This window comes from Pangasianodon hypophthalmus, chromosome 9 (genome assembly GCF_027358585.1).
Source record: "Pangasianodon hypophthalmus isolate fPanHyp1 chromosome 9, fPanHyp1.pri, whole genome shotgun sequence".
In the NCBI taxonomy this organism is placed as follows: domain Eukaryota; kingdom Metazoa; phylum Chordata; class Actinopteri; order Siluriformes; family Pangasiidae; genus Pangasianodon; species Pangasianodon hypophthalmus.
The window spans coordinates 20,508,739-20,523,881 of record NC_069718.1 but is presented as its reverse complement, the minus strand read 5'-3'; the positions used below and the strand labels follow the sequence as shown (position 1 = coordinate 20,523,881).

Here is a 15,143-nt window from a genome sequence, read left to right as displayed (position 1 = left end):
CATGCATAGTTTAGCCTGATTTGAAGTCAGAACAAATGGCCTGAGGCTGAGGTTAACTTTTATAACCCAGCTTTCTTATGTTGCAGTGTCATTACCATCATGTTAAGGAACTTCTAAAACAACTTTGCCCTAAAACTGAGACCCTGTAAAACTAAAAGGCACTGTGGAAGACAATTCCCCAATTGAGTCTGAGCTGCTCCTGATGGTATCCTAAAAGCCTGACAGGAATTCATTAGTCCTCTCTATGTTACAGACCTTGAGGCAAAACCACAACCAGAACACCTTAAAAGATCTTAAAAATATATTACTACAAATAGAAGAGGGAGGGGAAGGAAGAAAAAAGGGGAAAAGAGTGTAGATGTAAAGAAAGAAGAGACAAAAGGGGACCCCCAGGATATGAATCAGTCACTATAGGGCACTAATGAAGGCTTTCAATGGGTTGGGGTGGTTCCAGACTGTTTTCAGACAGCGAACACGCCATAATGACATCATCAGCATGCTAAAAACCCCATTTAAGATCCCCATCCATCAGACAGACACTCCACCAGACGACATGACAGTCTGTTCCCTCTGGCTAACACTGAGTTTTTGACCTAATCTGGGTTTTTTTCTGGAATTAACTACTTAAATATACAAGCATTTATAACATTACTGCACCATTTCTGACACTTTAAAACATAAGATTTATCCATACAAACTCATTTACAGCAAAGCATATAAAGCATAAATTGATGAGATAAAATAAGGGAAAAGACACCAAGGGAATAAGGGAAAAAGGGACCAAGTCATGTTAAACTACCAAGAGGTTGTTTTTTTTCACAAAGTATCTGACCATCCCAACAATTCCAAAATAAAAGTAAAAGTAAAATATAGTCTTGAAAAACATCTTACTTACTACTGACATGATTGTCAGAATGTAGTGCTCCAGATTGCGTCCGTGGTGCCGCACCATCTTGGCGTCTGCCGTGACCATCAGTTCCACGAAGCGCGGATAAGACAGGAAGCGCTTTCTCCTGCTGCCACTGGGATGATTTTTGGAGGTTGACAGTTGCATACCAGGCAGATGTTTGTCCATAGCTTCCCATACTGAATTAACCCCTTCTTCAATGCTTCCATTGCTATGGAAATGATTATGATCTTTCATGTGATCTGCAGAAAAAAATGAAAAAAACTTCGATGTATGGTGGTCTGATAAAAAAAAAAAAGATGAAACTTTTGTAAATGTTGTGTTTACAATTCATATTCAAGGTTTTTATTTTAATAATATGTACAGATTTTGCAAAGCAAAATATCTACAGTGGATATAAAAAGTCTATACACCCCTGTTAAAATGCAGGTTTTTGTGCTGAAAAAAAAAACCAAGATAAATCATGTCAGAACTTCTTCCACCCTCAATGTGAAATTACAACATATAAAAATTAAGTGAAAAACAATCAGAAACATTTAAGGGAAAAATAGTTACAATAAGTTACAATAACCTGGTTGCATAAGTGTGTACACCCCTTTATAATTGTTGATGTGGCTGTATTCAGAATGAACTAATCACATTCAATCTCATGCTCGAAAGTAATTATCATACAGCTGTCATCAATTAAATCTTTCTGATTAACCCCAAATAAAGTCCAGCTGTTTCTGTAGGATTTCTTGAGATCTTCTTCGTTTCATCTGACTGTTGAAGCCATGGACCGCAAAGAGCTTACAAAGCATGTACAGGGTCTCACTGTCAAAAGGAATCGATCAGGAGAGAGGTATAAAAGAATTTCCAAAGCATCAGATGTACCATGGAACTCCATGAAGACCATCATCAACAAGTGGAGAAAATGGAGCAGCACAGTGACATTACCAAAAACAGGACGTCCCTCCAAAATTTACAAAAGGACAAGATAAAAACTTACCAGGAAGGCTGCAAAGAGACCAATGGCAACATTAAAGGAGCTCCAGGAATATCTAACAAGTACTGATTACCCACAACAGTGACGCAAAGCGTACATCCAAATCAACAAAGGAATGGCTTAACCAAAAGAAGATCAGTGTTTTTGAATGGCCTAGCCAGAGCCCAGACCTGAATCCAACTAAAACTCTGTGGGGTGACCTGAAGCGGGCTGTGTGCAAGAGATGCCATTACAATATGACAGATCTAGATTGTTTTTGCTAGAAAGAGTGAGAAAATATTGCCAAGTCAAGATGTGCCACGCTGATAGGCTCTTACTCAAACATACCGAGTGGTGTAATAAAAGTATTAGTTCAGGTGTGTGCACAATTATGCAACTAGGTTATTGTAAGATTTTTATTTTTCCTATTTTTCCCTAAAAATGTTTCTGATTGTTTTTCACTTTATTTGTATACTTTGCAATTGCACATTAAAGGTAGGAAACAATCTGATATGATTTATCTTAGTGTCATTCTTTTACTTCACAAAAACCTGCCATTTTAACAGGGGTGTGTAGACTTTTTATATCCATTGTAGTAGAAAGCTTTTATTTTATACTATATAGCATTCATTGGTTAAAAAATGCATAAAGAGGCTATACATATAAAAACAGTTTGTGATAAGCTTAATGTGGGGTGCTTTTTGTTTTTTTGTATTTTATGGCATCATTCTGTTTTGCTAGTGTTTATTATCAACAAAGTTTTAAAGAATTGTTTCATCATCACTGTTTTAATGTTGGTTCTTTCAGCGATATTGTTTCCTTATAAAAGATTTGTATGGGAAAAAGCTTAATGCAAAATTCTGTGCTTTATACTGTAACTGGGTTACGAGATAATTAAGTTTGGCAGCAGACAATAAAATACGAGCGAATTAATTGCTCCTAAGTCCAATATTGTGGTACATTAAGCCATGTTAAACTGTTTCCTTTAGGCCTAATGGGTTTATATGGGAAACGCTTAACACGAAACACCCGAGGTTCTGTTTAGGTTATGACACTGGCCTTTCAGCCAGAGATAATGTTTATGACAAATAAAGTGAGAAGTCACTGTTATGGTACATTTGCCACATTTACTTGTTTACTTATAAAGTAATTGTATGGGGAATGGCTTAACATAAAACTTAGAGCTTTATGTTTGGTTTGTAGCATAATCCTTGGAAGAAATTTGTTTTTATCACATAAAGCCATGTCATAATAGACATATACAGAGAAGACTACATTCATTTATTCATTTATCTTCAGTAACCAGGTCACAATGGATCCTGGGAACACACCCTGAATGGGACAGCAGTCCATGAGAAGAAAATACTTCATCATAAAAATCATAAAAATTGCTCTGACATTCAAGCAATAATGATTGGAAAGTTTTGCAGTGTATAGAAAGTTAAGTTTATGCTAGAATTGGTGTTTCGTAACAAATATGTTAAATGAAATGTTCTGGCAGTTGCTCCTGTCCAAATTAAATTTTTTTTGTCTCATTACAACTGGAAGAAATGGTTTAATTGCTTAGGATCTGATCTTTAGATGTCAAAGTTCTAGCTGTTAGTATTTTAGGCTCTTGCAATGCAACTGAGCTCTTAATTGTGCCTTTAAAGAATCAGATCAACCATCTATAAGCCTCCCTTTTGTCTTACTGCTCACTTTGTACCATATGACATTCTGCATGAATGTCATCATCCTGGTCTCTGCAAATCAAGGTCTTGTCCTAAATTTCACCGAAATGGAATGAGGTAATCAAAAATCATTTTTTATATATAACATTATTACCCTGTAAAATGAATGAATGGCAGTTCAGAAGTTCAGAGTCATGACACTGAAATGTTAACACACTGAAACGCTGGCAAGCTCCTGTGCCGCCTGTGAAATCCCATTCCCTCGCTTTCTTTTCTCCACTCTCTCTGCTTGAGGAATGAGAAGCACATGGACAACAGAACACACCAGATTCCCAGATTCTTTAGCAATGACAGCTACAGAGAGAGAGAGAGAGAGAGAGAGAGAGAGAGAGAGAGAGGGAGCTACCCTCAAGGCAAGTTGAAAGGATGTACATTAGCCATGTTTATCTAGTGTCAGTTTGGTCACATCCTCTTCTTTTATTTACAGGAGTTTCCACTTCAGTGTTACATGAGCCACTTCAGAATTGTTTGGTTCAATCAAAGTCTATCCAGCCGTCCCTGGCTATACACACTGCCATCATGTCTGACAGATGAATGGTTCAAGTGCTATTAGGAATGAGAAGGAGCAATAATTCACGCCAACATTTCGCATTCCATGGACAAACAAAAGATATGATATATTTGACAGTTTTCACAGAATGCAAAACCTCTTCTCAGAGCTGATGTGTGCAGCTGCTGCACGCAAATGATCAGTTAGTGTTGCTCTACTGCAATAATAGAGATTTAGAGGCAGATAGTAATAGTAATATTACATTTTTCTATTCTATCACATCTAACTGACACAAGCCCACAGCTGGTTCTGGCATAGATATATGTAATCTGTGAGTGTATTTGTTTACATTAGCTAAGGAATGGCAATTTACTTTCCATAGAGTGTATGCCTGTGTGCTCTGGACTTTGTCTTCAAGCTGTTTCTGCTCCATTGCAGTGTGATATATGGGTGCATGGGCTGTTATGTCAGAAAGAGAATTTGTAATATTTTGGCATCATGCCACACATGAGCACAGAGCCGATGTCAGTTCTACAGACTGATCCATTTCAGAAACTTTAAAAACAGAAACTTTAGCTTTTGTTGGCTGATATTTCAAGATTTTTGAAATGGCAATTATGATAAATTAAGTAAAGTATAAAACATGATGGGGTGTGTTGGTAAAATAATTAATGATCTGGTGCTGTTTTAAGTTACCACCACAAAGTTAACAGCATACACTCCTGGGCAAAAAAATAGGCCAAGCCCAAAATGGCATATATTAAGTTTTAATGGTCTTAACAACAAATCATTTGTCAGAAAATTTGCAAAAATTAAACAAATGCACTCCTGAGAGCTCCTGTGCCACCATTTGCTCCTTTACTTTTGCAGCAGTGAACTGTCTAGGGAAAAGCTAGAAACAAGGAAATTCACTTATATATTCTTAAAAATTCAAATTAACACATATCTGGGTCTACAAAATTTTCCAAAAACATGTTATTAACTTATTAGTCATTATTTGGTTATCTGCCACACCTGATACAGCCCATCAAGGGCCACAAGACAAAACATTTAAAGAAAGTAAAAGGAAAAACTCTCTCATACAAAGTTCCTTTATATATTTGTTTAATTCTTGCTAATTTCCTGACCAATGATTTGTTGTTAAGACCATTTAAAGCTTAATATTTTGCTATTTTGGGCTTGGCCCTTTTTTTTTGCCCAGGAGTATATAACAGCATGTCCCAGTGTTTATTTCCTCTTATTCCACAACAATTTGTCAAAGATAATCATTTTTTTATTTAAACAATGACACATTTTATCAGTTTATAGTTACACTTAATGTTGTGGAATGTCCATGAAATAAGTTAGTTTCTGATATAACGGCTATAAACTGTTGTTCCTTCACCATTCTCTCTTCTATTCTCTCTCTCTTAGGTTAATAAGACAAAAAAAACACAGCTTGTTAAGTTACCAAGAAACCAGAAAGCACAAACCGCTCTGCCGTGACGATATGGCAGAAAACTTACTGACCGTTACAAAGGTAGGACACCCGAGACTCCTTCCATACGGTAATATTATTAGGTTTAGGTTATGCTATACAAGCGTCTGCCATACAAGTCACTGTGAATGAGCTGTTACTACAGAAAAATTAACCTATTAGAGCGAGCACCTTAATATCATATACTGTCAGAACCCTGCTGTTATAGAGAATTAATCAACATCTTCTGAGCCAGATTTGGAGACTGACACTAAAGTGCTTACAAAAGTGTTAAGTCATACTATATAATAAACAGCTGACTAATAAAATTAGCCTGGATATTTTGAGTAAGGTGAGCGGTCACTGAGTGATGTAAAATGCCAAGCTGAAAACCAGGGTTTAGCAGTCCTGACCACAGGCAGTGTAAACATCATAACGACTTCCTGCTCTTAGACAGGACCCCTCGTTTCCTAAAGTATGATCACATCATTTCTATGCAATTTGTCAATGAGAAATACACAACAGGGAGGGCTGCCCTTTCAGCTGCAACAATGTTATTTGTTAAAGTTGGTGCTTTAACAGGTCCACATACTGTATCACTGCTTAGCAAGATGTTTTTATTTGGAAGTGTTAAAAACCGAATGGGAGGGAATCAAAAGTGTGAAAAAGAGAAATTAAAATAAAATAAAATAAAGAAGAAGAAAGAATGTACAAGAGTACTAGACTGTCACCAAAGAAAGCACGTGGTATTATACAGTAACACACAATCTCGTGTCATCACAGGGACTATGAACCCATAAATACACTGCAAAAAATGACAGCTAAGTGAAAATACGTCTTCTTGAAAATAGTCAAATGTATCTAGTATTTCCTATTATAAGATTACAATAAACCAAATATAAGATTATTACTAATTTCAAGCTTGAAATAGTCTTGTTCTATTGGCAGATAATTTTTTTTTTTTACTGTTCAGCATTTAGTGTTTAAGCAAAATTTTCTGCCAAAAGAATCACAATCATATTTTAAGCTTGAAATGACTAAAAGCATCTAAATGCAGGCTGAATAATCTCATAGTTGATTTATAATAATCTCAAAATAAGAAATATTACATAAATAAGCACATATTCTAGCACAAGATCTTTTCACTTGCTAAGATACAATTTTTTGCAGTGAAGTGCAATAACATGCTTATTGCATGCTTCTGCCACATATATACCTGCTCATATTTGTCTCTATCTGGCTAATATCCGTTGAAAAAGTGGCACTAGTTCAAGCTGTTAACTCCACGTGATGTCTGTGGGACTTTGATCTAGACGTTGGTCTATCACATTTAGAAATGGAGAACTAGTTTTCAGTTTTTTTTTTAGTTTTTAGTTTTTGCAAATATCAACTTTCATACCATTCACAGGACAAACCTTCATTGTTTAGTCTACACTGAAACAAGAAGCTCATTGAATTTGCGTCAGATATGTACACCAGTTACACATGATTGAATTGTGTTACATTAACACAATTATTTTTCATAAATCCAACATGATTTGATCATGTATTTTCAAAACCCTGAATAAAATCAAACTCTGCACACTCACCTGATCTGAGGCTTAGACCCAGGTTGCTGGTATTGTGCCACAATCACATTACTCCAGCTCTATTCTACCGCACAGTGCAACCGCATGTATATTAATGCTATAGATAAAGTTCCCATTAGTACCAACATCCCTGTGAGATTTCATAATGTAATTGGTTTACGGTCATACTACGTGAATTGATCTTGCTCACGCTACATACTAGGAAACTTCATATTTTTAATTAAAAATTATACATAATATGGTCTCTTAAATTTGATTGACCACGTATTCCAATTTTTTTTTTTCAGTGTGTAAGGAGTTGTTTCTCAAAAGCACCTTGATATGAAGTCCTTTATTATACAATGTTGCAATTACTATTATTACTGTTATTATTCTTGGCTGTTTTTTAATCTTATTTTTACTCATCAATCATAAAATTAGAGGCCTGTTGCAAATATCCTGACTCAGAAACTCTTGTACCCTAAACAGCATCGCAAGAATTTGTGCATTGGAAAGCTTGTGCCACTGATTCAGTAATTACTCCCGTCTATGGGAACGAGCAGAAAGGCAGCACAGTGAGTGGTTAGTGGAGGCGGAGATGCAGGCAGTGCATCCAGCCATCTGTGCATCTGTTTATTCACACTGATGTGAGAGTACACAGCTCTCCCATAAACTATACACAGTGACTGTAAACAACAGCCAGCAAACTCAGTCGTAGGGTAAAATCAAAGCAACAGACAAGTTGCCCAGTGGTGCATAAACTTTGTTGATATGATGTGTGAGCAAGAAACCTGGAAAGCTGTATACAGTTTAAACAAAACGAGGGAATCTCCTCTTCAGTCAAACCATGTGCAGAGAGCACACCACAGAGGGCAGGAAAGTGTGGGATCTGTTCAAGGAATGTGTACCCAGGATAACTGCTAGACACTACTACGAAGAGCAACGCAATGTTTAAAAAATCAATGTACAGAAAAATAATATTTTATAGGTAGATGTACTTATTTTTGATATAAAATTACTTTCATTTACAATTAGGCAGAATTCGACCCACCATTATCCAAGGTATTGAATTTATTATTGAGTTTTTATTTTATAGTTAGCCTGTTTGACCTCAATAACTCAAAAACAAGTAGCCTGAAAATAATGAAAATCAGAATCTAACGACAATTTTAATAAAACATGCTCTGTGAAAGGAAAGTTCAGGAATGAAAGCTCCATGGTTCCGATAAATAGCCAAAAGTTTATTGTGCACATCATTTAAATAATGTTCATTTAAATAATGTTCATTTAAATTATGTTCATTTAAATTATGAGCCAAATATTTGAATAGTTGGAATATATTCATAAAGTAAATCAGTACTGAGGGGGTCATGATTTTTTTTTTTAACAGTTAAAGGAGTTCCTGTCTGCAAAAATTTAAGAACCCCTGATCTAGATGGTGAGTAAACAGTTTAGGTCATTAATGTCTTTTCCCTTTCATGTTTTCACGTTTGGATCACATTCAAAACGCATAAGCAGGGATATGTCGTAACGGATTAGTTTACAATCTGCGTAAGAGAATCTGATCTCATGTTACTTGCTTCTTCTTGATGCAAAGAGCAATACGATACACAGAATTCGGCACTATGCTAATTAACAAGATTTTGCAGTAAACAGCTGTTCACTACAAGGGAGGTATTATTTTCAAGTGGTTAAGCTGACTTAGCAAAAACCAAAGGCAAAAAAAAATCAGACGCAATTAAGTGCAATCAGTGACTAGACAGATAAAAATACTAACAAAACTGCAGTTGTAAACATGTGCCATTTGAACTTAAGCCTTAGGGAAGGAATACATAGCAAACATTGCAGACAACCATCCACACACCCGGTTAAAGTAGCTTTGTCTCAGATTGTGAATCATTCATTTAAGTTATGCTTCAGTGGTGTTACATACCCGTGAAGAGGTATTTGATTAAAACAGTCCTCAAAGCTACTATGCAGAACTAACAACACTGATTCAGTAAGCTTAAGTAGGTTTAAGGGATCCAGACACATTTATATCAAAATGAATAACAAATACACACATCTTTTAAGAATATAAAATTTCCCAACTTATCATGATACAGGAAACACAACTTATGATTTAAAACAGTAGAACAGCAAATACTATTTTAATTTTCCTTTGAAACATGAGTAATGTTCAGAACCACTATAGTGATATGGTTGGTATTTTTTTTATTAAGACAAAGGCCACAAATTAATATTTTGAGGCCATGAGTTAATTTGCCACAAACTAAGTATCTTGTGTCTATAACATAATCATTTCTACCAAAGTCATGGCAACTAATTACCAAAAAAATTGTGTTGTGTCATACTTAATACATGACCTCCAATTAAATATTGGGTGGAAACGGCCAAAAAAATGTATTCACTTAAGGTGACACAGGCTAATGGTATCCATGTCACAATACCAGTGACTCCAGCGTGTCTTTATGGGTCATTACAAGATTAAAGTATAATATAATCAACCATCTCTATGTTCCTGTGGCCACAATGATCTAATTTCTCACTCTCACCATCTCACTTATATTAAAATACAATAGTTGGCTCAAGTTTTTAATGACCACAAAATTTATGACCACTAAATCTTGAGAAATTTAACTGGTGGCCGTAATATATTATCTCATGGCTTCAATATATTAATTTGTGGTCGCACCTTATTAAAAAATAACCACTAGGTCACCTCAGCGGCTGTGTAGCAATACAGCTGTAATAACTAGCGTTATAAACAGCAAGGCTGATGTCAGGAAACCATTTTATCAACATTCATTTTAGCAACATGACATTCAGCAGTTATGACATCAGCTATGACAACACTTGTCATATGGTCAAATGGTTTATGGTTTAGATTCATACTGAAATCCAGTCTTTCTATATCTTTAAGTACACAGACAAACACACACATAGAGTATATTCAAACATACAAACTACAAGGCCACTTGGACAACTAAGTTACAGGTACAGACGTGTCACTTGTCAGCACCAGGTTTTAGCGTGCAGACGGCTCCTGTCACAACGCTGCCATTGACGTCAGTCCAAAATGCCCAGACAGTGGATCCAGCCATGCAAAAAATAGACACGGAATTTGTCACAGGATTTTTCAGTCTCATCTCCTACCACGACGACATGGTGAGATCATTAGGTCTAGCTCTTTATTGATGTAAGTATTTCAGCTCAACATGAGTCAGAGGTTAACATCCTACATATTAAGTGCATATGAGTTATACTTAATTGAGGTAGAAAAAGAAGAATCAATCAATTTAAAGTGTAAATGCATTGTGACGGTGATGGTGGTTCCTAAAGACTGTTCTGTTCTTCAATCTCTCAACAGATGAATGAAACTGGAACTTCTTTTCTTTTCATAAACATACTAGAACAGTAATGGGGGCCCCATGACCTGCACACCATACCCTGCACTAACACTCCTCAATTCAGCTAATTATCCAGTATGTTCTTGAACACCACCAAGTCCAGAACATGAAGACCCAGTAAACCATTAACCTAGACAATACTGTCCCAAATAAACATGAGGTTTTTGATCTCTTCAGTTTACGTTAGTAGAACATGGGGTTTGGGTTAAAGTAAGCTAGATCACATCAAAGAATATCCTCCACTCACAGAGTGAACTAACAGCTATGCCCCTATGTAAGACAGCCTTGGTCTACATCCTTTCAGGCCAGCCAGTGAGTGACCCCGAAACAAAAGAGGAGGCTGAGGTCATAGTCAAACAAGCAGCGCATTTCTCTCACATGAAAGGTTTCAGGAACACTCAGAGAACGGCTGATTCAGTCACATGGCTAGAAAACATAAAAAGGGCCACGGAAACCCACTGAAGATAACTAACTCCCGATCACATCTAACAGGAAACTTGGCTAAATCTGAATCAGGATAAAGTCCTGAGTCACTGTTGCAGCTGTCCTGACTGATACAGAAAGTGACCATCTCTAAGCTAAAAGCTGGTATATAAACACAAAGACACAATATTATGTTCCTAAGCATATTCATTTTGCCCCAACACCTTGTACCTGCAATAAATCCTCCTACACAAGTTACTAAACAAGTCAGTGGTGTGTGTGTGTGTGTGTGTGTGTGTAGTTAAGGTTAGGGTTAGTTTTAAGATTAACTCTAAAAAAAAGTTTAAATATTTATTAAATATTTAAATATAGGTAGTTATATTTAGTTATATAGGCATATTTTATGTATATACAGTCAGGTCCATAAGTATTTGGACAGCGACATAATTTTAATAATTTTGCCTCTGTGCACCAGCACAATGGACTGAAGCAATCAAGATGTGTTTGAAGTGTAGACTTTCAGCTTTAATTCAATGGGTTTAACAAAAATATTGCATTAACTTGTTTAGGAATTACAGCCATGTTTTACAGAGTCCCTCCATTTTCACAGGCTCAAAAGTAACTAGACAATTGACTGATAAACAGTTTCATGGCTATATGTGGCCTGTTTCCTCCTTATTTCATGAAAAATTAAGGAGATAAAAGGTTTGGAGTTGATTCATACTATATACATACTACATATTATCCTATAATCCTATAATTCCAAAAGCAATAATGTGTGATGTTAGTGGGAGTGTATTCTGTGCAGTCTTCATTAACTTCATGCACTACACACTGCATGTTTTGAAGAACTCACCCCTATCCCGCTCTTATGTTTAGAGTAGGATGCTCTCCAGAGCACACAGATAAGCACCTGCATGTTTCATTAGTCCTCCATGCAGCTAAAAAGATTAATCAACGAGTTTATAGGCAAAAACATGTTTTACATTTCTTCATTCTCAAAATTTCTGCGGCTTCTCAACAGCCCATAATGGCATAACAATCAAATAACACGATCTGGGCCACCCAGCTTTGGACCCTTTTATCGAGAATACACTAGAGTAGGGTTAGTGTCCCTTACCCTAATAATCACAAACAGCTAGCCTGGTCTCAGATTAACATACAAAAACCTCATATTAACACCCACACGAATCAGCAAACTCCATGAACTCTGGGAACTTCAAAACGCTGTGGAGCTGGGTGTGGTCCCAGTTAGAAAACACATTTTAAGTACTTAAGTGAGAGTTTCAGGGATGTTTGAAGTAATAAGTGGAATACACTTATACAGGCGTAAGCAGTTTAGTTCGTACAGTAATACAACACATACTTTTATTGCAGCTTTGATCACACTACAAACTGTGTTGATACCAAACATCCTGTAAGGACAGACAGTATAAAAACCTCATCTGACAGAGAGGTCAAGGCAAACTATAACATTTATATTAATAGTCATTATCAATGCCAGAGGTTCTGTTGGCAGACTGTTAAGAATAAAGTAATTAGAGGACACAGCCAGGCTTGTAAAAACAGTGCAAAAATGTAATGCTCTCATCTTTCCAAGGCGAGTCCGTGTCTGCAATTTCCTAATGAAGATCAGGGCTCTAAACAGTAACTGTGTATTTTACACGTGTAACGTAAAAGTGTATTTTGTTAGGAACATAAATGCAGCCAAAAATATAAGTATCCTTACCTGCTCCAGAACAAAACTGTTACCATTTAATAGTGTTATTGATATAATACCATATCATTTTTTGCCCCATGTTGCACGCTAACTTATTATTTATGTTTTACATCCATATTTCCAAACGTTTTTGGAGCAACATCACATCTCAATGTATCACTTTATTAGGTTAAGCCTACATACAGCTTAGATCTAGGCAATAAAAAACAATATCGATATTGCGATAAATTATATCACCATAGACTTTTCAGAGATATACAGTATCTTTTTATAACTTTTAAAAAATCATCACAATCTCTGATTGGAAGCAGCTGATTACATGTTAAAATTCTGTTCTTAATCTTTAAAATTACAGAATGCATATTTTGTAATATAATCTTATTTTTACACCATTTCAGCGTGGTGTGGGTTATTACGAAATCTACATATCACACATCATAAATATCATGTATCACAGAAATGACTTCAAGTGTTTTATTATTATATTTTGGTCATATCACCCACCCCAAATTCAGCCTATGTAAAAGGAACAGTAAGTACCAGGTTTTCATTTTGTTCTAACTGGTTTAGGAAAGTTATGGTGGAACACAAGAACGAGTACACACCTTTTTACACACCAAGTAAAAAGGCCAATATACTCAAATATTCAAATCTACAAAACACTGAGCAAAACACTTGCAAAACCCGCATTCAAAACACAAGAGGAATCCCTCAGGGCCGGTCACGTTCCTGGTTTCTAACTCGTGTGAATGGCATGAACAAGGTCGTATAAAAGTTATGAGGGGTTAAGTTTAGGGTTGAAGGTTAAGCTGGAATTTGATACTTTCCAAACAACAGAAGAGCCAATATAGATACACACATTTGAATGTTTACCTTTTTTTTCCTGCAAATCCTTCATAAGACATTGTTCATCTGTTAGATGTTTAACCATAACTTTAAAGAAGAAACAACAAAATTCATATCATTCAATTTATATTGTCTTTCCCCTCTCTTGAAATTTCCCTCGCTTCTCCCTGTCTCCTCATCTCCTCTTCCATTCTGTCTCATGTCCTATCAGAAATCAGATGATGGTGAGCAACTCCGATTTAAGACAAGACTCCTCTTTCAAGGCCAACATAAAGAATGGAGGCATAGGCCATGCGATTACCGACCCTCACAATGGAAGCTTTTATTCACCTCTGCAACCTGCTGAGGACTGCTGAAGGGAGAGGAATCTGCACGCTATAGACTCAGGTGCCTAAATCATTCACAGTAGAGATATTAGGACAAGAATTGTTCTAATGGGTATTTAATACTGTAAGTTGCTGAAATGCTGTGATCTGTAAATCAATTATAAAAACCACAGGAAAGTGGCCCTGGTTTTCAAACGAGGGTGATTCAAGGGCGAAAAAACAATAAATTCAATAGCCAGCTTAAAAGCTGTGCTTGCTCAATCACATGTTTTGTTTGCCCCGAAACCTAATTCACTATGCAAAAAAAGTGACAGCTAATGTAACGTACCAAGCTAAGTGAAGTGCATTAGTAGAGAATAAATGAAACATTTTTAACCTCTTCTAATAAATAGTTTGACAAAAAGTAAGCAATTCATTAGTCAGCATTTCAGCTATGAAATGTACTGTTCTGCCCTCGCTTCACATATAAAACATATCTGAGTCTGTGGAGCATATTAAACCTTGAGGTGACTACGCTTTGCACTTTATTTTGCTTGGTTTCATCAGTGTTTCAACACACCTGCATGTTCCTGACTCTGAAAAGATTGTCTGTCATCTGTGCACGCTAAATAATGCACTTAGTAAACATCATTCTGTCAGCAGGTTGCGCCCTGGCTGAGGTGTGTAGTTCGGCAGGCGGTGGGATTCGGAACGAGCAGCTCGTGCTATGGTTAGAGCATCGAGGTGTGGCGCACCACTGAAGCACAGTATGTTTAAACATAAGTAGCTACATGACAAAAGGAAATTTTTGTTTTGAAAAGTCAATAAGGAGTTGTTTTTTCTTTCTTTTCGGGTTGTTGAACTTACTTGTCCACCAAGCGGTTACGAAAAAAAACCACATAGCAACAAAATCTGTCTGTCCTGGGAGCCCAGGCTAGTGATTTGTCCATCTGTGATTTTAATTTTCTGAAGGAGAAGTTTTACAATTTGTTTTCTGAACTAGAATAAATTGTAATCAGTAGACACAATGACATGCAAGGGTTTACATGTTTAATACTGGAAACATAAGCTGTCTCTCTCTCCAAAAAAAGTTTTGCAGCTGCTCAAAAACCTCCTAACAGCATTCTGTACATCATGTGAGAGGGTTAAATCCTAACCTAAGCAAATACATTTCCAATATCGTCACATTGAGTGACATGGCAAAACATCAACGGACAAACATTTCCCAAGACCTTCCCTAATAGCTTATGATCTCAGAGAGCCATACTGCATTCAGGGTTTTGGCACTAATTAAAGACATAGATTAAATAGACCCTAAAAACAA

The 15,143-nt window shown here is 36.3% G+C and overlaps 1 protein-coding gene across 3 annotated transcripts in view; it reads right to left on the bottom strand.

Moving 5' to 3' along the window:
* LOC113529760 (A disintegrin and metalloproteinase with thrombospondin motifs 20) overlaps nucleotides 1-15,143 on the bottom strand; it is an 86,365-nt gene that overhangs the window by 62,176 nt on the left and 9,046 nt on the right. Inside the window, exon 4 of one of the 3 annotated variants that reach the window (XM_026919192.3) lies at nucleotides 896-1,149. In XM_026919192.3, the coding sequence (XP_026774993.3) occupies nucleotides 896-1,149 (254 nt within the window). Of the gene's footprint in view, nucleotides 1-891; nucleotides 1,150-15,143 lie in introns of those variants that run through there. The other 2 variants (XM_034307333.2, XM_053236792.1) reach the window with 2 other exon arrangements.